This window comes from Anopheles nili, chromosome 3, assembly GCF_943737925.1.
Source record: "Anopheles nili chromosome 3, idAnoNiliSN_F5_01, whole genome shotgun sequence".
Taxonomy (NCBI): Eukaryota; Metazoa; Arthropoda; class Insecta; order Diptera; family Culicidae; genus Anopheles; species Anopheles nili.
The window spans coordinates 71,386,122-71,413,616 of record NC_071292.1 but is presented as its reverse complement, the minus strand read 5'-3'; the positions used below and the strand labels follow the sequence as shown (position 1 = coordinate 71,413,616).

At 46.0% G+C, this 27,495-nt stretch overlaps 1 protein-coding gene across 1 annotated transcript in view; it reads right to left on the bottom strand.

Moving 5' to 3' along the window:
* The window catches only part of LOC128724988 (uncharacterized), a 46,377-nt gene that overhangs the window by 595 nt on the left and 18,287 nt on the right, over positions 1–27,495 (bottom strand). Inside the window, exons 3-6 of the mRNA XM_053818708.1 lie at positions 26,389–26,534; positions 26,144–26,310; positions 25,866–26,060; positions 1,691–1,888 (exon numbers count right to left, since the gene is read on the bottom strand). Of these exons, the coding sequence (XP_053674683.1) occupies positions 1,691–1,888; positions 25,866–26,060; positions 26,144–26,310; positions 26,389–26,534 (706 nt within the window). The remainder of the gene's footprint in view (positions 1–1,690; positions 1,889–25,865; positions 26,061–26,143; positions 26,311–26,388; positions 26,535–27,495) is intronic.

The window sequence follows — 27,495 nt, the reverse complement described above, 5'->3', positions numbered from 1 at the left end:
CTAGGGAGCGGATGTTTTATACCACATTTACACACTCCGATAAAGCCGATTCGTGGTGGGAAGGATGTTACACGTGAACGAGAAAAACACATACACACACACGTGGAAAACCACACACACACAGAAAAACAACGAGCAACGTCAACTACGGGAGAAACATCGAGCGATGGTTCGAGCGTTTTAACCCGTTGGTCGGTGGGTTGGTTAGCGGTGGTGCTGGTGGTGTTGGTGGGGAGAGAAGCTTCCAACTACACAACCGAATCAGCTTCCCTGGTGCGTGGTGAAGGGATGTAGGGGGCTTTCATCTACACGGACACTTCTAAACGATGCAGCTGATTCCATTCGGGAGAGCTTTACGGTGAGCTTTTCCTCCGATCGAGTCCAGTTTCGGGAGGTGCATTGCTATCGAAATGTGCTGTTCTGCAGCAACAGTCAACAATGAACGAACGAAGAAGGAAGAAAAACCAACCAAAACACGAAAGATAAACACATAAAAAACGCTAGCAGCTATAGATCGAATCAACGATTTACAGATAGATTGGTTGCTATGAAGCGAACAGTGAAGAACATTGATATGATTTAGTGATGATCGGATGGTGTGAAGAAAATGACCAGCATGACGAAAGTAGAAGAATTTTATCAGATGCGAACATGTCCGCAAATGCGTATACAATTATTTTCAGCTAACCGACACAGTGGGAGCTAGTGAATCAACTCCCGGGTCTGGAAATGAAGCATGAGTTGCATCAGTAAAACTACTTGTAAATTATTCTTGAACGTAAGTAAGGTTCCAGAGAACAATTTCATTTGATCTGAATGAAAACGTAAATGTAATAAACAAAAAACGATTGTGAACACATGCCAAAGACTTGGCTTGCAGTGTTTTAATAGTAAATGTGAAACATCTATTACACAAAAACACAATTTCAAATTTTCTACACACTCAAAACCATCCGCAAGGATAACGATAATTCTGCGATCACCATTTACCGGTTAGCTTGAGACCGTTCATTTTAAATACATTTATGTTTGTTGCACTTTAAATTTTTGGTTTTTAAACATCAATCGACAAAAAAGGGTACACAGAAAACATGGATTTACAACAACGAAGTGGATGGATGGGAAGCGTGATGTAGATCGTTGCCCGGTGCCGGAATTTTAAAATGGTGCCAATTGACTGATTCGTGCGAGTGACACTTTCGGCAGCTTCGATCGTGACGGAGAGAAGGACATCATCGTTTTCATGGGTTGAAGGAGGTCCGAATTTCTTCGAGTGAGAGTGTGTTAGTGTGCCAGTGCAAGTGCGTGATGTGTGCGAATGCAATGGATCACAGTGCGCGATCGCTGCGCCATCGTTGTTCGATAGCACAGCACAAAACAAATAGCACAATCTTCCCTTTCCGATCAGTGGCCGCGAAAGCTCACTGGCTTTGCACGGAATGGCACAAATAAAACAAAAACCACACGCACACAAAAGCTTACACACTTCAAAAATCAACACACATGTAAAAGAAAACATCGAGCAGCGTGAAAAAACCCGGAAATTTGCGTAGAGCACTTCCGGTTCCGAACACCAAGTAGAGGGAAATTAAAAACGAAAAGCACACACACACATACACACGCGCGATCTTTTGAGACCGGAAGAGGGTTTGGAACACGGAACGGTAACAACAAACACTTAGCAACTCACCTGTCGCTCGGAGGCCGACACGTTCTCGGCACTCTTCGCCTTTCGACAGAGGACGCTCTGGGAGCCGTACCGCCGGATGAACTCGATCGAGTCGAACCCTTTGCCCTCGGACGACACAAAGATGGCCGAGTTGATACGGGCCCGTGTGCAACGCTCCGAGATCACCGAGGAGGGCTCCTCCGGCCACGGGTGGTAAGGCTGCCGAGCGCGTGCCGGTGAGAAGGAGATGTGGGTGGGTTTTGGGCGGGAAAACGTCACAGTGGGGTCGAGAGAGAGAAAGAGAGAGAGAGAGGAGTGGGCCGGGTGTGAATTTCCACCGATCATTGCACGGGGGTGGGTCGGGATGACAAGGCGGAGCGGAAAAGAAACCAAGTCAGAATGGCATTAGTTGAATCGGATTAGCGATTGATTGCGATTGTGCGTTTGATTTTTCTCTCTCAATCCGTACGTACGGGTGCGCGTGTACGAGGTTCGGTTGACAGACAAACAAATAGACAAACAGAGAGAAAGAGAGAGAGAGAGAGAGAGAAATAGTGAGTGAAAATGAGAAAGAGAAAAAGAGAAAGGTTGGAAAAACATACTCAGAAAGGCTATCGCGATGTGTGTATTTCTTTTTTTTGCGAATGTGTGTTGAGAATGGTGTGGTGTGATTTTTTGTTGTGTTGAAAGAAAAAAAAATACAAGGACAAACACACACCGAAAGACAGACAGAGTGAGACAGAGCAAGAAAGAGCGAAAGAGAGACAGACAGAGAGGCAGAGACAGCGAGCGAGAAAAGGGTGAATCACAGCGAAGCGATTAAGGGTGGCGTATCGTAAGAGGGAAAGCTAAATTTCGTTAGGAAAAGTAAATTGGTCACTCGTGGAAGCCAATCCTAGTGATTATACGGCTTGCCGGAAGCGGATAGTGACTGCAAGCGGCGTGTCGAGGCAGCAGCCCGGGAAGCAAACGTGATTGGATTGCATTTCGATTTGCCATAGCGGCAGAAATGAAGGAGGTGTTTATAGTGAGTGGTTGCGTACTTTAGAATTGGGGGTTTGGAAAATGGATCTACCGTGCGGGGCTACACTAGAGCGCTAGTTTATGCCGGTGGGAAGCTGAAGGCAGAAGTGATGGCACACAAATAGGGCTCGAGATGGCCAAAACGAGAAGCAGGGATGGTTGAGAGCGTGCTGGGATGATGTAAGTCAAGTTTACGTCAACTTTCACCAAACCGGGCGGATAGCAGACGTTCCTATAAAACATTCCGGGTGAATTGTACGGAAGCCAGAATCGAAAGCACTTGAGTCGCACCGGCTAAAGCTCGTGCTACTGGAGGATGGATGCCAAAGAAGGTCGATTGTTTGAGGCACTCTGACTGAGACCAGGATGCAAGCCACTTGCCATACAATGGAACCCAATCGAGAGCGCTAAAGTTTTCCATCCCATACCGAATGGGGTTAATTAGTGCCTCAGAACCTGCCGCTTTCGAGCTTTTATCGTCGTGCAACAGCACACATGCGGGCTGGATTGAGTTTTCATGTGAGCGAATTGTGCAGCAAATTTACCATTGTTTCGAAGCGCGTGGTTTTAAAAAATCGATACCGACCGCGCGGTCGGATTGCAGATTGAAAAGCCGACATTCGATCGCTGGGCAATGGGTTGGAAATGCTCTCGATTTTCCGAATCGGACCGTCGTAAAGTGTCCGCCAAAAATGGGCCAATCGTACGGAGCTGGCAGATCTGCCGAAGGTCGATGGGTGGAAAAGCGGCTGAAGTAAAAGCAAAGTTAGGGCCTCGGCTGGCAGGTTACTTTTGCAATTCAATTAAGCTTTGTACAGCGCAACCTCCAGTGGCAGGCGTCGTTGGAACGGTTGATACATACATGGTAAAGGTAGAGCAGATCGGATGCTGGAAGAAAGCTTGTGGGAAGGAGAAGTTACACGAGCATGTACGTAAAAGAACGCTACAAAGCTGCTGAGGTTCTTACACTGCTAGAGTACAAATCATGGCTGGTATCCGGGGACTTAATCGAGGAGTTTGGGATCGAAAGCGCTACATCTACGAACCATACGTTCTAGTGATATTTTCAATTTCGATTACTACAAAATAAGTTCGTTACATTTGTGTCAACGTCACCTTTTGCAAACAAAAAAACACTATGTACATTCATAAAAAGTCGTCACCGTAATCGGCACCAGTAAAACTTAATGAGATAGAGCTAGAAAGTGTGTTCATCAGGCATTACGCCGTTCCCAATCACCATTAGTCGCACCAGTGAGGTGGTAAAGTTTACCAGCACAGCAGTGTGTCTAACGCTCGACATCTATTCGCAAGCGCAGCATTCATCAACACCGAGCCGGATAGCGTTGATGGCAGCTCGTTGAAATTTACGACGTGGATCATCAACTACAAGCGACGGCGCATCTCCGCTGGTGCTCGAATGTACTTCGATTTATTTCCACCATCAATGTGGGTACTGCTGACAGTGTTTCGAGCATATCCTTTGGCTTGGTGTGCGGTCAAACATGCAATCGACACGATTCTTCATGCGACGGGTTACCAAGTTCTCGATTGGTACCGTCATCAAACTGACCACCAGGACCTAACGATCCCGGTTGGGTGAATTGAAAAAAAAAGGAAGCGACACAAAATTGCATCTTTTCGTCGATTGCTTACGACCCAGAATGCATTTGTTTCGTGCAGGAGAGTGGATTTATGCTCCTTGCTCGGTTGTCAGTGAAACAAACATCGTGGTCATCAGCTGATGGATAGTCAGGTTGCCGACATTTCACCAATCAATAAACGATTAGTTGTACTTCATAACGATTGGGAAGAAGCGCTCGATTCGAAGGTTGAACTTCATTTCTATTTGTTTCAAAAAATAAAAAGACAGCCCACCTGGGCTGGGGTTTATGTGTCCATTCTATTTTATGCCCTTCCACCCAGCAGGAGTTGAAAGAAAGGTAAACATTTTCGAAGAGTATTTGCTTCGTTTTATTTCGTCATCTAAGCCATTAAACCTAACCATCCGCCAGCGGCGTGCGCTTGGAGCTGCTATTTAATTTCGTTTCTCATTTCACCCTTTTCTTCCATTTCATCCCTGGATTCACGTGCCGAAAGGTGCAGCTTGCAGAGTTACACGGTTTCGTGCGGCTTAATATGGGTGGTTCGTTTTGTTTTGCGTGCAGCAAACTTTCCCGACTATCTACCGGTCGGCATACGATGGAAGCGAAACATTTTCAATGAGTAAGTGTGTGTGTGTGTGTTGCTTTTTTGCTATTTACAGTGTAATATTTTCCATCTTCATCTGCCCGATGGAACTTAATTCGATCCGTTGCAAAGTTAGATAGCAATGGCAGTCACGCAAGAGCGTGAGTTGAAAAAAGAAGCAACCAATTCGACTTGGTGTTGCATGTGCGGCAGTAGCTGCGCGTGTTGGAAAGGTTTTTAAAGAAGGGTTTTTAAAGCTCCTGGGAATAAAAAGTATGATACACTAAACCATCATCACCACCAGGGCATAGACAGATGGTTTTGCAGGGGCAGAAGGAGTGTTCGCTTTTAAGCTGCTTATACGTGGTTTGACGACTACATCGGGCTAAAGTTTCGAATGAACTTGAACGAAGGCAACAATAAAGGAACGAAAAAAAAAAATGCACACACTCTCACACGCAACACTACCGTGTTCTAGTTTCGATAAGGAAAAACTTGTTCATGTTCGCTTACTTGCACACGGGCCTGGGTGTGGTTGGTTTTGGGAAAAGCACCCCATTCTGGCTAGAGCAAACCCAGCCCACCGGCGTCCTGGGTGTTCGGGAAGCAGGCTCAAGCCGCGTTTCGCCAGCGACATCACATTCAGGCGGTGTTTGCGTGAGCACACGGAACATACGCGGGACGAACAAAATGATACAATTACTAAAACTAAATCACACGGCGTCCGGAACCGACCGGATGCCGGGAAGAAAACGATCCGACCGGGGGTGGTGCACTCTTTTAACGACGGACAAATGAATTTCGTGCAGAGTGTCGTTGGAAGCCGATGGTGCAGTTGTCATCGAAGTGCTTCATTGCAGGAGGAACGTAGGATTGGGGATGGAACAGAAATAAACTAAAAGCACACATTGTTCCCAATTACCCGCCGGTTCATTACAAACACACGTTGGAAACACAGTACACAGGAAAATATGTTACATTCGACGATAGTTATTGAAGTGCACGGAATTGCCATGTCCGAAATAATCCTATTAAATATACTGCATTGGAAGTTTTTTTTTGTTCCTTTAATAATTTCAAAAACGAAAGCCTCATCTACCGGTTCCATTGTTACCGTGTGCGCTGTGTGAATGTTTTAACAATATTGCGATGAAATATTTCCAACAGCACAAACGCTTACTCGTTTCGGTGGAAATTTACGAGTCAATCCCAACCCCCTTCATTGAACACCCGCTGCAAAAGAACACGTTTTTTACTGCGTTTCGGCGGGCGAATTTTGGGGGTGAATAATTTAAATTTTGCGCTTCCACGCCTCGCAGTGGCCGATTTACAAAGCCTTTACGAGAATGCGGCCCGTTGCATTTCGCTATCGGTAGTAAATTCATTTGTTGTTGATTTACAAAAGTTTCATTTCTGCCATGCTAGCTATCCACCAAGTGGTAAACGGAATCGAAAAAAAGGAGCATTCAAACACAATGAACAAACCGTGGCCGGTTTGCAAAGAGTTGCACTGGAGCTACCCGCTTAGTATGAATTATTTTACGGCATCGGTATACAAAGGAAAGAGAGAGACAGAGAAGATGATAGAAGCAAAGATATGCATAGAAAAAGGCCACTTTTGCAAGGGAAAGAAAACCACTCGGAATGTAAAAGTAATAGGAGAACGTTTGGAGTTTTCTACGCTCGAACGGACCGATTTTCCAACAGTAAAACCGTACCAAGGCCATTAATAATTTTGGACCGAGCTATTCCTAAACACTTCATTATTTATTTTTACAGCGCTCAGCTGGCGCAACTGCAGCGAAAGGTCATGGTACTGCCACGGAACAGAGGTGAATCTATTCCGCCGTCAGCTGATGATTCATGATGTTAGGTAATGGTATCTTACCCCAGCCCAGCTAACCAAAGACGTAGTGTAGTCCCTTGATGGCAAACAAAACAGGACCAGAGGGCTTTTGGTGCACCTGAGCGCGCCCAATATCGGTACTGGTGTATACTTGATATCGGCACCGGATGAATGGAACCCTAAAGAAACCGTGCCCAAGGTGAAGTTGAATCTATTCCGATAGTTCGTCAATTTTATATCAAGCCTACCACAAGTGGCACAGAATAAAAGAATACTCTACGGGCTTGGGCTCACCGCATGGCAATCTGACGAAGCACCATATACTTTTGGTTTAGCGAACAATCGTTCTAGCGTGAAATTCGTCGCTCGTTCATGGTGGGATTTGTGAATAGTTTAAATTTATGAATAGTTGGATTTATGAATAGTTTAAATCATGCGTTTACGTGGAACCGACTATTAGGTTAGCCGTCGACGGGGCCTGGGTTGGAAAATTATTTTGAATTTTAATACGCCACAATGCGGCACGTGGAAGTACAAAGCACCAGGCGACTCCATTAGACAACGCGTCGTGGTGCCATGTGTTGAAACACCTTGCATCTCCATCACCCCATGTGTCTCGGCACCATGCGTTTATGTTATGTGTGTCTCCATCGAACCATGTGTCGGAGTACCATGAGTTGAAGTACCAGGCGTCGCCATCACACTATATGTCGCGGTACCATGAGTTGAAGTACCAGGCGTCTCCATTGAACCGATACCATGCGTTGAGGTACCAGGCGTCTCCATTGCAAACTATTCCACGCGCATGCGGTACCAGGGAATTTCATGTGTGGTGCATTCGTGGTGTTCGAGGATGGCTCAATCAGTAATTCAATCGTTACTATGATTTATGAGGTAAACAAATTAATCATCATGAAATTAGAGCGGGGTAAAGAGTACGCTCAGTACACTTCGCAACAAACCGCAAAGCCATACATGACGCGTAAAAATGAATGCCTTAAATGTATTACAAGTAATCTAAACTCACTTTTCACGCTCACTTGCCCGTGTGCAACGCAATACTCATGCGGACTATTTCGGTCATCGCGCCCCTTTCGTAGTAGTGACGTGGTTCTATGAATAGAAATTCGGTCACAAAAGCCAGGGGAAAAGCAACCACCGGCAAACCGATAGCCTTCAACACGATGATACCGTCGCAATCGTTTGAAGCTGTCACGCAGCCTTGCCTTGCTTGCTTTCGTCGAAAGTTATCGAAACCCGGGCGGAGCACAAACAATGAACCACCCTTAGTTCAAACGACGCACACCAACTGACCGCTCAGAGGGATTTTGGTAGGGAGACGTGCTAGGGAAAGCATGCAAGTAAAAGTCACCAGTCACCGAACATCGTCGGGAGTAGGACAGGATAGAGTTAATGCTACTGGAACGGGATCAATATTTCCACCCGGTAGCTTATAAACAATGTTTTGCCACCCATGTCCGTGTGGAGTTTCCTTCGACTGTTTTTTCAAACCCACCCGCGCTGAACAATGGAGGGAAGTTATGGAAAATCGATCAGTTTTATTTCCAGCACATCCATCCGACGCCATTCACTCCTCGCCAGGCACGGGAACGGCGGCAACTGTCTGCGTGGGTTGACGTGTAATGACAAATTCTGATGTCATGCTGATCGAAGGATATCCGATTGGTTTCCCAGTAATTTCCAGCCAAGGACTCCGATTCTGAGTGTGGGAGAATGAGAGTCAAAAATCGATTCAACCATCCATTCGGAAGCCAGAACGAAGCAACAGAGCATCGGTGCTTTCATTGTGCTGTGCTCCTGCAGGAACCCGAACGCGTCTTTCGATGCAAACCAACTGGCCAATCGATTGGCTCCATCGTCCAGACACTGACAAAGCGTCACACGTACGAAGCTGGTTGAACTCAAGAGCCAGCCATAATCCAACGGAAGGTCACGTCTTTCAGATAGTTTCTTTTTCAGCTCCCCCAACGCATGATTGGGTTTTCTTCGAACCACGGCCACGACAGTAGCAGCAGTAACAGTAGTTCGTTATTGAACGATAATTAGGTTTAAATAGTGCTACCCGGTGGGGTGGAAAACGGACAGGCTAATGATAATTACGGGTGTTACAAAAATACTCCCGCAACACTCTAGCAGCGCATTCGGAAGGCGTGTGCTGCAACGGTCATGGTGCAGTGGCCTGTGGTGCAACGCCACAATGCAGATGCACCACCGCAATCTGATGGTGTTGCAGCGATGTGTGATGATAAGAGTTGCATTTCAGTGACTACAATAAGCTCGATTTTCTGCACCAATAACGATACAAGGAACACACATATGCACACACAAAAATGCGGTATTCATTCTGCCCATGTAACGACCGTAATCACCTTGTTTAGAATGGATTTGCGGGTAATTGGAATGGTTGCTCGTTTTGCAACGAATACGAGCTTTGTTGTAGTGTGAGTTGAGAAGAGTGGGAAAATTAGACGTCCAGCAGAGGGAGATGCATTCAAAGTTCGAATTGTGTTATAAAAAGGTGTAAATACCCCTAACTAACCATTTGAGTATACGAGCTATTTTCAAGAGATTTTAAACTAATGAATATACTGATTCCTTTAGGATTTTGTGAAAATTATCAATGTCGTGTCAAGAAAGATAGTTTTTCCTCTGAATATCCACTGTGATTGAGTTTACAATAGCTACTATTATTCGTGCAAACTGTTTTTTACCCCGCTATAATCAATTCCTCAATAGCACATTGTTTGTTCGGCAATCTCGTTTAAAAACAATGATATTTAATCCACCATTTACGAATGAACCGAGCAAACGTGCCCTAAATGGTCAAAATTCCTGTAGCATAAGATACATTTTGTACCAACCACCAAATGTATTTTAAAAATCGTTAATAATTACACTCAGTCATGTGATCAAGCTACTAACCACCTATGCGCCCACAAACACCTTTCGTGAGCCGCAGCTGTTCATTTTCGATCCTGCATCGTTCCCCAGAAGGTCAGCGCATCGCTCGTTCGTATAACCTATGAAACATACAACCATCATTTTCTCGCACCATTTTCCTCCACGAGGCATCCACGTTATTTCCACGACCACTAATTATTGACCGTTCCGTGGCCATCCGGTAGAAACTTTTCCCATTAACCCGTGTTCCACCGTTACGAGGTGCCAAAGTTCGCGACGAACGGCGTGCAAACGGAGCGTGCACATAATTAGCTCACCTCGCGGGCTCATCTAGTTTCGGACCCTCGTACCTATCCAAGGATGAGCCCACCCATCTGATGGGTCTGTCTGATAGTATTTATGTCGTGTCGATTTGGAAGCAACACTCGTTCACGCGCGTTCCTGGGTGGCCGGTTGCCAATTGACGCTTTGCCAAACTCGTGCTCGCGCGTGGTTGATTATGATGTCGTTCCGGCCGACGGCTGGACGGTTCGCAAACCACAGCGTTGATGAGCCACGCGGACCGCAGCCGGTGTTGCCCGCAAATGGCCGACATTTCGCGATACAAACCCTCTCTTCATGGGTAGCGAACGTACGATGGAGGCGCCTGGTGCCTGGTGTAGGAGGAATAAAAAAACACCACACACGTTGCCTACACGAGGTATAGCGACCTGGAAGATTGTTTACGGTTGCCGAACCGCAACGGAACGGTCAAATAAAGGTTGATTGTAAATAATTTCTTCACCCGCAAGAAGCTAGTCTCAAGAAACGGGATTAGTACGTGAGCGCAACGAGAACGGGGTGTTTGTTTTGCTTAGATCTTGGTGGCCAGAAGCCAGTAGATGGTCTGCTGGATGGGTTTTGTGAAATTCAGGTCAGATGTGCTTGTAAATTATAGAAATTGTTTGCATTAGACGAGAAGTTGGTTTAACTAGGCGTATGGTCCTCATTACTGGCCAATTTTTTCCAACGAACAGGTAAAGATGAGCATTGAGACATCCTAAAACAAATAGATCTTATAGAGTTGGTTATTTTACAAATTCCACTGAGTTTTATTCGACAATGTTCAATGATAGGGAACAATTTCGAGCTACTATAGAATGATAAACTTTAATAGCAAACTTCAAATACCTTTTACTGGAAAATGCTAGCAAATAAATTACAACAATACAGGTTTTTGACGATGCTACGTTGCAACCATACGCATTTAGAAACGCATAATTCATGCTAAACTACCTTCCATTAGTACCTCGTTAGCGAACTTAACGACCCACAAATGGGTTGTCACATGGTTGATTTTGCAATGGCGTTTTCCTCATCCGACGTAAGAGTCCATCAGCAACGTATTTATCATACCCTTTCTCCGCTACTGGAGTCAATTTATCAGCCATTTGAAAACAATGACAAAAAAACACCCCCCAATAGCGTGCGGAATTGTGAAATGCTTCGTTGCGTGTGAACACCCTCGCAGCGTTTGGCGAAAATTCGATCGAAATCACTCCACGCAACCGACCGAAAGGGATCCTTGGCCTGAGGTTACAAACCTCCGATTAGTGCACGGTTCCAAAGTCCGATTGTCCCCATCGGTACCGGGAGAGAGGAAAATTCGACGAAATTCATTCGGTCCGTCGGATATCGAGCGGTGGATGGTTTGTTTCGCTCTTCACCGTTGAAACCTTGAGGTTACGTTTAAAGGTTAAGGTTAAATGAGCCATCCCTCCATTAAGTCCAGTGTAATGGAGTGCGTTTTCGACGTACAAAAAAAAGAAACGCCATTATACAACCCCCTTGAAAAAGGCCACTAGGTCGGTACCCGCTGTCATTACGACAGAACGACGGCCAAGATGGCCACGGTAGCAGGGGTTTCTTCGTCAAAAGCCACCGAGGTACGGATAGATACCAGCGACTGACTTTTCCATCGCATGTAATCATAGGCGTTTTTAATCATCCACTTAAGAAATTCTTCGAAGGTCACTGCCGTTCGACAAGACGAGCAAACTTGAATACCTTTTTAATGAATTCTTTATTTCCCTCAAACGCTGGGTGACTATTGTGCGTACGTTTAGTTGATGTAGAAGTATATTCAATTCCAGTTCAACCTACAATCTCAAACCAACCTCGAACAGGAAAGGCCAAGCTTGAGCGAATAATTCGAGTCCGTCTTCCTTGTTTATGAATGTCAAAGTTTATTTGTAAACAATACGCAGAGTTTCCCCATCGAGAGGGAGCAATTAGATTGATTGAGTTGCGTGGCGGGTGGCTGCTTTATGCTCCCGCTGGTCGTCGGAGTGCGGTGTAGAACAAACGAAAACGATCAAAGGGACACGAAGGAGAATTCTACTCTACGGAAACGGAATTAGCACCTATTAGTGAGCGAGACGCGGACGGCACGTTGAACGGTGACAGTTACTGTAGAGAAGAGGTTTGGATGTGGAAAGAAAGGAAAGAGACGTTTATCAGCGGTTTTTTAAGAATGGATTTAAATCACAACAAAGCCTACACGCTGATTGCAGTGAACCTGTGGTGCCGCTTTAAACCTTATCCACCTTATCTGATGAACAACGTCGTTGAAAGGTGCGAGATACTGAGTCTCAGATGAGGAATAACCGAGTATTTAGTAAAATAAAATAAGGCTGAAAATCGTCTTAAATCAGGTGCTTTGAATAAAGATCGTCTATTTTTTTTTTGCTACAACGCTCCACTCCTTAGCTTCCATTAGGTGGACAATCGGAAGATCGGCATTATTTATGCTACACTATATAATGATCAGTTTATTTAGATAGTACTGTACACCACACAGGGGTAATTATACTAGAAAACTATACACAAAGCTATCGTGAAACATCGGACAGTCATATTTACATGATATAGGTAGACAATACGCAACACAACACAAGAGAGGGTAATGACAACGGAAATGACAGGATAAATAAGAGCATTATATAGAGAGGTGAGCGAGAGCGTATTGTACGTAATGCGAACGGATCATACTAAAAGCGGCTGCACTAGTGTTTCTTTGCCATTGCAACGAACAGTAAACAGAAACCACACATAGGCCTAACCACACGCGGTGGCAATCGACTTTGCGATCTAGCGGGACGCCATATTGACAGCGAGGAAGGAATAGCAGCTCCTGAGTCGCGCTATCGGCAAGGCACGAGCTACGAGCTGAAAGGACACAGTGTCCCGATACAACGGACAGGAAGAAGGGGATTAAGGTTCTTCGGCACACATCACAGGTTCACTACACACGGGCACGCTACTTGGATCTAGTCGGTGGATCTACTTTGTGTGGTTATGTACGTGTGGCTGAGTGTTTTTGGCGGGAACGATTGTTTGTGTCCCTGATCCAATGTGAGGGAAGCGGTTTCAACGCACGCACACACGCGCGCTTACACACTGGGTAGCTGAGATTGAGGTTCTTCTCGAAAACCCCACTGACAGCGCACTTGTCATGGTAGTGCGTTTGACAGATGGCTCAGTCGCCTTCTGTTAGGATCCGCTAGAGGGCGGTTATGGCGACCATGGCGACTTAGTGCATTCTGACAACTTCGCGAGTCCTACGTCACGTGGAGTGTGCTTACGCGCGTGTGTGTGTGTGTGCGCGTAAATGTCACTGATGACATTCGCAGTGAGCCAGGAAAGGGATGGGATGGAACACTTACGCAGGCTTCGACATCGTCGTCGGCGTGCTCCCGAGAGGAACGGCGGCTGCGCGTGCCACTGTCCCCGGCATAGTTCGTACTGTTGCTGCCCCCGCTGCACACCGAGGTGTACTGTTTGCTGCGCGAGAACAGCTTCTGGCGATGCTTTTGGCTTAGCCGCGGATGCGAATGGTGATGGTGTGGTGCGTGATGGTGCGTCGCGCTCACCGGCGGTTGTTGCACGGAGTGCGCGTGCGCCAGCAGAGGGCGCTGCAGCAGAGGCCGTGTTAGATGACGCTGACACCCGACCCCACCCGCAGCCCCGGTGTTCCCCGGCCGATGGTGGGCATGCCGCAGCAGGGGTCGATCCTCGGAGCGATGGCGCTGCAGCAGCGGATGCACGTGCCGGTGATTGGCCAGGGCGGCTGGCCCCGGGCCGAGCAGCGGCTGGCGACTTCCGGAGTGGCCGTACTGCTGAGCACCGTGCGCCATCGAATGGCGGCGACGTTCAGGCCCCAGCGGCGATGGCGACGCCTCAACTACGTGACGTGCCATTGCTAGGTGTGGATGCGAATGGCGTGGCAAGACGCAGGGGACCTCGGACGTGGTCACATCCGCCGATGACTCTGTCGCCACTGCCGTCATCGGCGACGCCGCCATTACCGGAGTCGAGGCCGTCACCGCCGACGCCGCCGACGTCGCCGCCGTCGCCGCCGCATCCGCACCCGGATGCTAGCTGTCCGTGTCCGCCCGGTGCAGCAGCGCGAACTGGCAGCCACACTCGCGGGACTCCGAGTGGCGCGAAAGAGGACACTGGAAGCAGCGGTCCAGCAGACTGCAGCTGTCGCAGCGTGGTATGCACTGTAACAACAACGCATGGTAACACAAAAACAGGCCATTTGTATTTTTTTTTCAATCGCATTCTACTGTTCGTTCGTTCGTTCGTTCTTCTTCTATTCTTTTATTATCACACACGCATTCATTCGTCCTCGCCTATCAGTCTCTCTTTCATGCTCTACCGAAGTCAGCCCAAAGTATCGATAAGTATTGTGCATCGCATCCTGCGGCGTGTTCCCGTGTGTCGTAACGTGACGGTATGCGTATCGGTGGACTGGGTGAGGGTGTAGGTTTGCGAGCCTGATAGTGAAAGGTGACGTAACTCGAGAGACTGTACACCTGCTGCCTGCACAGGGAGTGGTACGCAGCGGAAACCAGAATGTATTAAGGATCCTCTGGTGGCATCTAAAGGCATCGTTCGCTTTATCTTTTTCGTGCGTGATTGGAGCTCGTGTTTTGTTACTGATTGACTGGGTTTCTATCGACTTGGAGCTATTGAGGCATCGCTAGAGATATGCAGCCTTCAAAGACTGAGGTTGTGAGGAATCCTGTCACAAGGACTCGATTGAATTCAGAATAGAAGGAGACTTTTCGTAATAATGCGGGTTCAATCAACTATACAATCCCTGGTATTCGACACAATGTATCAACATGAATATTACAGAGTAAACCATCGTCTGATAACACCTTCACAGCCGCTTTATCGTGCCAGAGGTAACCTGTAACGGCCTCCGAAAAGGAAAGAATCCCCAATTAACTTCATCATTTCCCGAACGATGAACCTTCCGATTCGCCAAACAAAGGGCTGTTGTAAAAATTCCAGCAAACCGCTTTACATGAACGACACGACCGGTGAATAAAACCATGAACATTGCCACCCAATGTAAGCCTGCCAATTTGGTTCCGATCCTCTTCCAAGAATAATGCACCAGTGATAAGTAGAAGGGTGCTTGAAGGTGAGAAAGGCATGTGTTGCCATGGAGAGCAGGTTCCAAGCCTTACTGCTTACTGGGATCGATTTTTCTGTTCCGTCAAGGACCATATGGTATGGTTGAGACGAGCGGAGGAGTTGTTCCAGCTAACTAGAGGCACTTCAGGCCTGTAGTAGCACAGATTGCCGGTACCCCTTGTCCTTTGTGGGTTCGTTCCAAAAAGGAAAGGAATATCAAATGCGGTTTAGTACAGTTTCATTTCACCGTTATCACAAAAGGGTCTGCAATTTGGTGTGGTGCTAATTTTTACATTGCAATATGGTACATTATGAAACGAATTAATGAGCCGAGCACGTTGTTCGTGGTTTGTAAAGCACAAATATTATACACTATCCTTTCGGTGAGCATTTGTACGGAACCTTCCACTCGTGCTTTACTCAACGAACAGCAGGTGAAAGGGAATTTTCTGCAAAGATTCCTGAGGTGTGAAACTACCCAATTAACTTCAACCCACTAGTAAGCATTAACATGGGTTCTTCCACTGAAAACCTTTCAACTCAAAGAAATGGAAAAACCAAAAATCGTTCACCCGTATGGGTATCGTTTGTAGTACTCCAACGAATCTGGAAGGGAACGTCGGAGCAAATATCTCCATAACGCACTCGGAGTGTTTCAGAGAAGTTGAAAAGGCTGTTTATCTAACTACCGGAGCGTGTGAGCATGCGAGCTTGATCGGAGTCCTTCTGCGAAGTGAAAACATGACTGACAAGGTGGCAAACGGGACGCCAGCTGGCACTTGCCCTAGGTCTACATGTTTTTGAAGCGAAGTTAGCAAGCGCCTAGACGTACTCATGGTTTGAGATATTCTTATTCTTGCTCCCTTTCGCGTGTTATCATTGTAAAACGTAAAGAGATCGCAACGACGGAAATTGATTTTACAAAATTGAAATAAAATCAATATACACTTGACCGGTCCGAGACGAATTTGTCACCGTTACTAGGACCTTGCTACCATAAATCTGGGAGAACTTTTTACGACACCAACCGACTGCCTGTTGGGGTGAGTTTGTAAGACCTAGGAAGGGCTCGAACGTGGTCTTGATTTGCAACATTTTATCGATCGATATCTGCGAACAAGATGCCTCGCAAACGGACGATGTTTATGCCAACAACCGAACACGTCTGGTCGCCGAACGGGCGTGGTATGTTGGTGTATTGTCTTGCCTTTCTATTGGAATAAAATAAAACAATAAATAGGATCATAAAATTGCAAAATTTTTACGGCGCGTAATAAAACGAACCAGCGCAGCTTCCGCGTTTGGATCGAGCGCTCACCGCCAGCTTGTTGGAAAGTGTCGAAAGCTTTCGAATGTTTATAGACTATATCGTCGGAGGTGGAGATGTTGGTAAATGTCGATCAAAACAAGACTTGCCCGCTTCGTCGGACATTCAATTATTCCCTGTTAACAATGGCCAATTTATCTGACCGCCCGTTTTGAAGTTACGATCCACTCAAGCTCGAAACAACACCATAAGAAAGGTTGCGAGAAGAGCCAAAATGCGGAAACTTTGCTACAGATCTGTGGAGGATTCTAATCAATTTGGAATTGTGAACATCGTGGGTAAAATGTCTTGGCAGATCATGGAGCAGATGTTCGTTTCGTGTTATGGAAGTTGTGAAGCGCAAATTATTCGTGCTTCGTGGGGTTTACAGTCAGATTTATTTCAATCACAATAAGGTAAGGCGACGGGTAAGCAGCTTAACGAGGATTGTGGTAAAAAGCGGCGTGTTCCCTTAAAATTTCTTTCACTGCATAAAGCCAACCAAAATCAGCCAATAAATTTCAGGAATTGAGAAAGGCCGTTCAAAGTCTACTGTTGAAGTCTTTCCAATCGCCTCCATAGGAGCAAAAGCATCGCCATATGCATGAAACCAGCAGTTAAATTGATTACTGTAGGTTTTGATGGCATGATTACATTGGTGTTATTTATTGCTTTAGACAAATGAGTTATTTACCCGTAATTTGTGTGTGCCACATTTTAACACATGTTTTGACATTAGTATGAGGCCCACTAAAGATCCTTTTCATATCGCGCCTATGTTTGCGTAATTAGTTATCAAATCACAGCTGATGAAAACTGTGAATTATTGCGCTCAAAACAATGCAAATACGTTCATATGAATCCTACTCCAGATTGCAGCTCATCGTTCGACAAAGCCGCATGTAGCTCGAAAAGCAATTTTAGCTCATTTTTCACAAACACAGTCCGCTTGTTTATTTCCCGATGGAACCGTAAACAAACGATTACGCTGCGCGGGTGCATTTCATGTCGCATTAGCAATTGGCACGGACCGAACGACCGGCCCAGCGGGTGTTAACAAAACGGAGATAAACCCACAACTCATAAACACCGGTGGTTGGCCATTTACAGCTCGCCGTGTGCAATTGTCGTGCGTTTGTTCATCGCTAAAAATACAACGACTGTGTCCTTCTCGGGTGTTGGATTTTTTTTTACTCCCGCAGGAGAAAACAAAAGCGTGCCATTTTGTACAAAGAGTGCTGGAGAAATTTCAACCCCCAAGACCTCGAAAAGGGCAACCAGGCAAAAAGATGTGCCACAAAAAACGCTCCATTTGGCAAGCGTGTCACTGAGTGCTGTTTGCTATGGAGGATTTTTTTGTGCAGGCCATGTTTTACCTTCCTCTCTACCACGTCGACCAAGAAAGCCACGAAAACACGTGCACATATGCCTCGGGTGGGGTGTTTGAGGCGTAAAAATATGGTTGCGCATCCGCCAGTTGCCTCCGGACCCGGTTATTGCAATGCGGACGGCCATCGGGTCGTTCTTATAAGCTGCCATTTTGCCACGGCCTTCTGACCGGTTTTTCTGTGTGCTTCCTGAATCCGAACAGTTATTTAAATGAGTGTGAAAATTGTACACCGGTAAATTTACGGGCTACCGGTAATTTGGTGATGCTTATCGCACGGCTGCAGTTTATGCGCTTTCTCACCGCCTTTTTCAGCTGAAGCTTGCCAGCTGGTTCAGCTCGACTCGAGAAATAAAACCACTCCGGGGGCTGATAATTTTGCACCACATACCGACAAGCTGCGTGCATGCATTGAAGACGATGGGGAGTTGGGTTAAAAATTGCTCATAATCTGCAACCCGTGACACAATACCGGGCCAGCGCTATGTGACCTTCCAGCCCTAGATCGAGTGTACCGAGGACACGGGCACGAATTCTTTCCACCCTTGCAACCGAGAGGAGCGTTTGCTTTTCTAACAAGCAATTTCGCTAGAAAACCGGCTCCAGGAATGCACCGCAATATGAACCCACGGTGGTGCACGGTTTCTTAGACCGGAGCGAAGGTCTAAGTCAAGGACCAGGTTACCTACGCTCTATGCTGGAATCCTCGAGCAAGCGGGAACTCGCAAACCACCGCAGGTTATTGGCTAACCTTGGCCAGAACCAAAGTGAGCGAATGCTCGTAGCGTGTTGGAAAAATGCTAATTTTATCGTGCCTTCGTTAGATGCCCGCATCGAGCATTCGGGTGGGTGAAATCCAACCCACCACCCCCAACAGGAGTCTTTGTTCTTGCAGCACATTGTAAAGCACTACCCGGGGGCGTCAAATGCATCACTTTACGCCCAGTAGCACGGTCTGCATCAAATCAAACGAAATTCCCCACCGTTCGGGTCATTTTCCGAAGACGATTGCCACCAAGCGTGTCCTTTTCCGGGTTTTATGAGAAAGATTGACAATCTCGGCGTTCGAGCGTGCCGGAGTAGAAGCAATGAAACTGATTACTATTAATCCAATCCCAACACCATCGGGCGGACAAGTGGACGCTCGTAACGACTGCTGCAGATACAATGCGCGTTTTAGCATTCATTACTTCATCCATCGGGCGCAGATGGTCGTTCAGGGTCCGGTTGAGGGGTGATTTTATTTATTTTTAATTTATTCCCATTTACTACTCCGGAGTACTGCCACGCAAGCAACCTAAAGAGCTATCTCTCGAGGAACGAGCGGTTCCGTTTGAAGTTTCACCCGGGAAAGATTTACGAACTTAACGTCTCCGCTGGGTGGCGAGTGCTTAAGCCCCAGGAAAAGCTTCTCCTTTTGTCCAGCTCGGGAGACGTGTCCAAGGAAATAAACGACATCATCATCCAAGTCGTTTTTCTCGAAGCGCTCTCGTCACCGTTAGCTCAAACCGAAAGCAAAACGATATCAAATCCTCTTCTTCACCCAGGAATTGGAACAGACAAATCCAGCACATTCCAGCGGGCGCGCATGGGTGTGTGTTGGTAAGAAGTGTTTCCATTTCCGTTTCGCTTTCATCTCCTTATTGAGGCCATAAATTTGTGCTCCGGGATTTTCCGACACCACCCAGCCGGTCGGTTTGCGGTGTTCCAATCGGTAAGGGCGTAAGTAGCGAGTTTGTCTACTTTTTTGTCCTACATCTCGTTCCATCGCGAATGTAGTAGCGTCTTCGCCATTGCATCGGAACCGTTTAGCTTCCATGCGCGTCTTGGCGTACCCTTTGTTCGAGTGGATAGTGGTGGGAAGTTTTCCCAAACCCAACACCAGTGTGCCGTCATCCTTCCCGGAATGTGACGGGAAGTTTAAAAGCACTTTGTCACCGTTTACTTTGTTGCATTTTAGCCCCACTCAAATTTGCATTTGTTTGCTTTTCTTTTTTTTCTTCACAGGGCACACGAATAAACGCCCGAACGGATGCGGATCGAAATTCTTTTCGAACGATATCCTATCGCTCGTTCCACGCTCCTGGAGCGTGAAAAACGAGGAAACAAAGGAACATCCTTTTACATTATCACTGTTACGCTTTTGGATTGAAACGGTACAGTATTTATGTGCTATTCCGCAACAACGAACAAACCACACACACATACAATCGAATACGGGGAGGCTTCCAAACCGAGCCGGAAAATAAAACCTTCCACCAACTCGTCCTTGGATCGGTTTTCAAACCAAGCAAACCAAATCGAAGTAAACATTGCGCATCGAAGCAAACACGCACACATGCTAAAACTCGGTGGTTGCTTTGATTCCTCCTCTAGAGGAACGTCGTTTTAAATGGCAACTGTCGGCAGGTTTGTCACCGCCCATTATCATTACCGAGGCATCATCACCGATACGATTGATCTAAGCGATGAGATTACGCTGAGCTAAAGGTTGCAACCCTTCAGCAAACGATGCGAAGCTCAACACTACTCGGTTGGTCTTGGGCACGAATTCAAGGAACGCAGCCGTGAGCGAAATCGATTCAGATATGGTCGTTTGCACTTCATTTCCGCTCAAGAAGCGGTATGGGTGAGCAGCATACGGATCAGCGCCAAGGACATCAGGTACCTGTGAAGGATCAAGTTGAGGTAAGCTCCACCCAGAAGCACAGAAGGACCGGATCGAAGTCCAATGCACGACTGAATAATTCAGCTTTCCACCGGACATTGGCCACATGGCGAACGGGTTGCTTCGATGGTGTAAGAAACGATTTTTCGTACGTAGTTGTTTCTTTTTTGCTGTATTTCAACTCTGTGGCTACTTTATATTGACGGGTGTGTGTGCTAAGAGAACATTGATTTTTCGACTGTTCGCTGATGTGGCCACGTTCCACCTGCGACAAACGGCCCGCGACGAAGTCGCCTTGGCTCAGCAAGCAATTTAAATAATTTCGCCAGCATTTGAATTCGATTATGCGTTATCGTTAGCATTCATTAGACGCAGGTTTCCGGTACGGGTTCCACTGCATTCAGCCCTCAGTAAGAGCGAGAGAAAGTGAATGAAAGAGAATGGAAAAGATTGGGGTCGAATGGTGCGATTTTGTGACGAACCAACCGCCATCAATCTGCGCCCGGTCTAGGCCGGACTTTAGGGTCTCGCGTTTCCGTTTTCGCAGCACGAAGAGTGAATTGCTCATTTAATGTGAATGTAATCTGCCAACAAGATGGAGCACTTTTTATGAGGGAAAATAATTTTCCGACATTTCCGTTGCATTTTCGAGAGAGTGGGTCGGGAATGAAATATAACGTTTCTCGAAATAAAATGAGCTGATGTTTGGGGATATATTTTTTTTCATTACGGTATAGCTTGATATGGTTTTATTTATTTTTAACAATAAGTTACTATGAATTTTCTTTTTGAGTTTTAAATTTCACTTCAGTAAAGTAATATTGTTACACTACTTTATCTCTTGAATAGCTGTTTTTATTCGAATTATTTTTTCTTTTATTCGACTCTGAGTGACTTTAACACGAAAACTTCAACATCAGGAAAGGTCAGTAAAATCATCTAACCTCGAACTCACCATGCATTAATCATGCGCATTTGGTGCTGGAGAACCATCTCTGCCCCGAAATGCCAGCTCCAATCGCTCCAATACCGGCCAAAGACAAATCACCTCAATTATGACCGATAAACAGCCGACTTCCTTTGCGATCAATAAAACTTCCGTCTCGTCGCCTCACACTGAAAGGCTTTTATGGGGGGTTGCTCTTGGCGCAAGGACACAAGAAGATCAAATACGTGCTCGATAAATATATTTCAAATGTGACCAGAAAACCTACAGAAGGTAAAAAAAACCTGAACGAGTGCGAAAAAAGTGACATTTCTAACGAGATAGAGAAAACGAAAGTCAGGGAGTGTCGAGAGATAAAAAGTGGGATCATTTATTTTCCCAAGCCGCGATTAGAGCTCGATCAATACCGCATATTCATACCGATCATTCCGGCTGCTAGTGCAATGATAAAGCATTCAAGGATCGCTTAATCACGCGATAAATCGTTACAGGCAAAAGTCCTGTTTGGTCGGAGATGCGAGGGATTTGAGCGCTTACTATTTCTTGCTGCTTTTGCTACTTCCTTAGCATGCTCAAGCCAGCCGGATTTTCTCGCCTTTTTCCCGGGCACTGCCACAGCGAATATGAGAAATCGATTCATGCTTTTCCGACGAGCTTGGCTAACTGGCCCACCGCTTGCCTGGGGCACCTCCAAAACGGATCCACTCGTTCGCGGATCGAATCCTCCTACGGCGAATCGTCCCTGAAGACTAGCTGCCATTGAACCGACCGGAGCGACTGCTTATGCAAAGTTATGATACCGCGTGGGATAAAAGTTGGCGTTTTCCTTTCGCGCGTTCTATGCCAGAAAGCCACCGTGCACTGAAGGCTTGGTTGAAGAGAAGGAGACAAAAAATGCCCCAATCCAACCGTGAACGACTCGTACGCGGATGTGAATACATGCGTTCCGGTGAGTTGGGTTGTGGTGAGCCGATGTTTCACTCGGTCACATCCAGACTCTCGATCGTCGTCAGTGCGGAACCGCAAAGACCTCAGATAGAAGTTTACTCATTTTTACTCCCATTCCGTAAAATCGAACTTTCACGAAACAGAGCCAAATAAGTGACTCCAGTTCGATGCGGCGAAAGATGTGTTTCCAGTTATGCGCCATCTCCGGTGGTTCTGTTTCACCACGGAACGGAACTCGCGGTTCACGCTTCAGATCGCGAACTTCGAAAGAGTTTTGTGGCTTTATTCTTCTAACTTGGTGCTACTGCTGTTGCCGGTGTTGCCTGGTGGTGCTAGGAAAACAAGCATTCGTCGATAAGCAGATTATGCGAAGATGGAAGGCTTTCGTGAGGTGTTTTTTTGTTGCTTTTTGAAGCAAGATCCGTTCAATGTTTGCATCGCCGACATCCTTCCTGACTGGAAGGGAAGTACTCAACCAAGAAAACCCAACCGGTTGGCTTTTTATTATGTTTGTGTAGTGAGAAGAATATTCTTTTCCATGATCTCTCGTCAACACGGCGGTGTTTGCAAACGGTGAAAAATTTCAAGAGAACAGTTCTGATTTTACATTTACATATATATACACAACGATTGTAACTTCAATTTCACGCTCATCTTTACATTCCCTCCATTCCCAGTATACAGGCTAGCTACTACATATTTAGATAAGTGGTATGATATATTAGAAGAGAAAGAAGAATGAGAGAAAAAAGAATTACATACACTCGTGTGTTCTTTAAGCTTTCCAACACACCCAATGTACAGCCAACGCCGCAGAGTCTATAAAGTAGAGCATATAGACACGGTTATTGGTTTCTGTATCGCTAGCACAAGTGAAAAAGGGGTTAGATAGAAAACGGTTACGAGTTAGTGAAAAAGAACAACGAAAAAGTCACCCAAAAGCAGCTTGCTGGTGTAAGCGGGACGTGCGCGTACGGAGGCCAGTTAGGTTGGGAGGAACCAAAAAATGTATGCAAAACCAAACCAGCGCAACCCCCAACTGGCAGACCGACCAGGCGTCTCCATCGGCGTCATCCGTGCGTCATCCCCCTTCTCATTATGATGGGATTAATTTTCCAATTTATGAATTTCGTCTCGAATTAGTTTCGATTTAATGTTCCATTAGAATTGTCGCTTCGTGATCCGCCTTTTTTTTTGCAAATCGATGGCAGCACATGGAGTCTCGGGGGCCTTCCAAGGTTACGGGATTTGCACAGAAATTAAATCGATTTATGCTACAGCTGTCGGTGGGTAATGAACATTCGGAGGGTGAGTTCAAAAGAAAGAACACCGTGAGAAAGAAACTTTGTGAAGATAGAAACGAACGGTGGATTTGGCAAAAGCAATAAAAAATAGAATGATGGGCCAAATCGCTTGACGGCCGTGAACCAAAGAGATAGCTGCCTACACTGCTACCGATCGATGGGGAAAAGGAAAACAGAACGGAAAAGTATCTGCCCTTCGTCAGGCTTGGAGTGAAGTGAACATAGCAGCGAAAACAGAACGAAATCAAGGAGCAGGCCCAGTAGCAGTGGTAGACACAACAAAAAGGCTCTTAGCGAAGTGAAGACCAAATGGAAGAAATCATAACCGTACGCTTGCGGGAGGGATTTAAAGACGATCGTGGATCCAACAGGATCTCGATCCTGCCAGTGAAGGCAGAAACCAATGAACATAATAAAGCGCAAACGAGGGCAAAGTGTTGCGGCGTTAGGCAGATTGGTGGTAGGTTAGCAGCAAAAAGGAATCGCATTACTTGAAGGTGCAACGTGGTGAAACGTTCCAGTCCAGGTTCGGAATCCTGCGATTTTGTTTCGTTTCATGCACGTTTCGTAGTCGATTCGCGTTTCGCGTTTCGCGTTCAGGACGGCGGTAGTTGCAAGGTGGTTGATTGTTGAAAGAAAGAAGAGAGAAAAAGGAAGAAAGGGTAAATCTGGCACGAGGACGTATTGGTTCGATCACATTCGCTGGGTACATTTATATGCCACGGAAGAATCCGAATAGAACCATCGATCAAGTGATCTTAAGATCGGTAAACTTGAAGTCATAACTCTCATGGAAGGACTCAAAACAAAGCATTAATAAGAGGAAAACAATCTCAATCGAAAGGAAATGCTCATAACGCTACTAACATTTTCCACAACTCAAACAAAACGGAAAAAATCAACGATAAACTTTTTCACGATAGTGCTGAGGTAATAAAGAAGAAAAAGAACCTCGACAATCTTGATGGAAAGAATTGAGCCATTTTATGCGTCTTCTTTTTAGTGCTTTCATATCTTGGGACTGCAAATTGCTTGCATTTAATTAACACTCTAAACTTTCTTATGAATGTTTTAGAGAGAGAAAAAACTTTTCGAATTAAACCCATTGTAAGGGACGAACTGAAAGCACAAGATGAATCAGGACTCATTTCAAGCGAACAAACCAGAGCAAACATTGTGTTTAAACCAAAACAAACGAACAAATGAAACGCCCTTGACAAAAAACGGGACGGAAGAAGAACAACTAAAGAAATTCTTGAAAAACACCACAACAAATCCCGAAATCAACAGCGACGCTTTGGTCTGGTTATGTTAGCAAGAATAGCAACAAAACATAAACCGCATGGCCGCTCAAGCCGAAAGAAAACAAACAAAGCTCACTCAGAACTTGTTATGGAGGTGAGGAGCGAGAAAAAGGTTTAAAAATTTTAACGCTCAAACAACGCGAAAGATTAGGGGAAAACGAAAAACTTTAAAGTAATAAAAAAAATACCATGTGCAAAATAGAGCCAAAAATCACACGTGGAATGGGTAAAAAGAAAATCAAAGAGATAGAGAGAGAGAGAGAGAGAGAGAGCGAGATTGCGTATGCGAGTGAGTGAGAAACAGAGAGGAGACACAGTCGAGCAATTGAGAGCGAAAGATTAAGTGAAAGACAGCGAGAAGGAGACGAAGAATTGTTTTTCACATCAATAAAGTTTGCAGAGGAAAAGGTAGAATGGTAGAGCACTATCAAACCGAATTGTGTATGCTGCAGTGTGGCAGGCGAGCCGTAGATGTTGTTGTTTTGTTCAGAATCAGATGGTATAGAGAAAAGGCTTCTAGTGGGAAGTAGAAACAGATCACAGGATACTAAGGATCGATAGAGGTACTAGAGAGCTAATCGAAAGGTTGATCGTGATAGACACACACTCAACAGAAGAATCGATACACCGAGTGTGTAGACAGAGAAAGAGACAGACAGAGGAAATGAGAGACTACGAGTGGAAGGGTGAAGAGAAAAACAAGGACGAGGGCCACAGAAAGGACCCCGACGACGAGTGGGACCAATGTGAAGAAGAGTGGTCTGCGAGTTAGAGTAGAGGATCGTCGTCAACAGCGACATCCCGTCGACAAACCCGTCGGTGATGCGAGAAAGGTGAGCGAAATGTACAACACGCGAAATAGAAGAGAGCTGGATGGGCCTACCTGATGGGAATGTTGTCCGTTGCAGGTACCATTGGCACAGACACCCGTACCAGGAACTTTCAGCTGTTCCTGCTTGTAGTCCGGTTGATATGGAAGCAACATTCGTATCTTACCCCATCGATTAAAAAATAAAGCTATAGCACCAGCCCAGACTATTAACACTAACACTACAATACCGATTTCTACACCACGGATCTACACGAAAAAAGAGAACGGAAGAAAAAATGTGTTAGCGCCCATCAGGACTCGCCCACAGGATTTGCCGACCATTAGCTTACCGTTGGAAGTTCGCGAGACGTTGAGTTAACTGATATATTGCCGAACTCTTCGTTGAAGATCCCAATGCCGCTCAGCGAGGGTGCTGTGTCAGCGTGGGGTGAGCTCGGCGGGCCACTGCCGCTCACCAGCGAACCGGAGTCCTGCTGGTACGATGTCCTTGGGAGCTCTAAGAGGCGGCCAGAAGTAAAAACCAAATGTATGACTGAATAAGACCCGTCCGGGACACGACAGTTGCACTACTCACCCAGCGTTCTGAATACGATCGGTCGGCTGCGATACTTCTTCCCGTTCCAGACGGCGGCTACCGTTAGCTGGTACTGCGTGTCCGGTGTCAGTCCTCCGAGCGTTACCGCGTCCCGGTTACCGGCCACCACTACGACAACCCTGTAACTTAAAAGGCATCAATTATCTTGTTTTGTCAACCAGGCCACGCGGAAAGGTCGTTGGCCTCTATGGGCGCTGCATGGACATGCTGACGGCGCAGGATGCTGCCGCAGGCGCAAGCATTTTGCAGGAAGTGGAACGAAATTAACAAAATGCGGAGGAAAAAGAAAATGAAACGAACGCATCTCAACAGCGACAACGGCACGGAATGACTTGCAAAACTAGCGCGCATGGATGGGAGCAAAACGTTGGCATGCATGTTATAGGTTGCTTGGGGTAGTTGCCACCAGGTCGTCTTCTCTGACCACCACGTGCTGGTGAATGATGTCCCCAAACGGGCTCTCGGTAGCTTTTAAATGATATAAGATAATTATGCTAACATGAACGAATACCAGCTGAGGATATATCTTACGCTGATGGTGCAAACGTAAGCAATGTATTGAAAGTGAAAAATTCTACTACTAAAAACCGAAATGACACTTCTTTGACGGACGACATTGAGATGAGCTTTCTTTCGGATTGTTTCCATAGCAACATAATATTACGATTCACTTGAGGAAAATAAATCACTATGGGAAATTACTTATTCAAATAGTGATAAATAGAATGGAAATCGATTAAGTTTCCTCCATTCGAGCTTGTTCTAATCCATAGCATTGCAAACGTGGATCAAATTCACTCGCGTGCCTCTTCTCGCGAAATTTCAATTGCATTTGCAGTAATGCAATCCTGATTGACGGCACTTGTGGCAATTGGCTGTGCAATTTGCATGCAACGCAACTGTGGGCTGAAAACAAAATAAGCACTCTTATGGAAATGAGTATGGAGCCACATACATCGACCCTGAGCCATGGAGATAGAAAGCAGTAATTTATGCCTACATCAGGCGGATGCATTCACCACGAAGTGCTTTTTGGATGAGGTTTCCACTGACATTGATCCCGTTATTAGCGTGTCAATGTTTTCC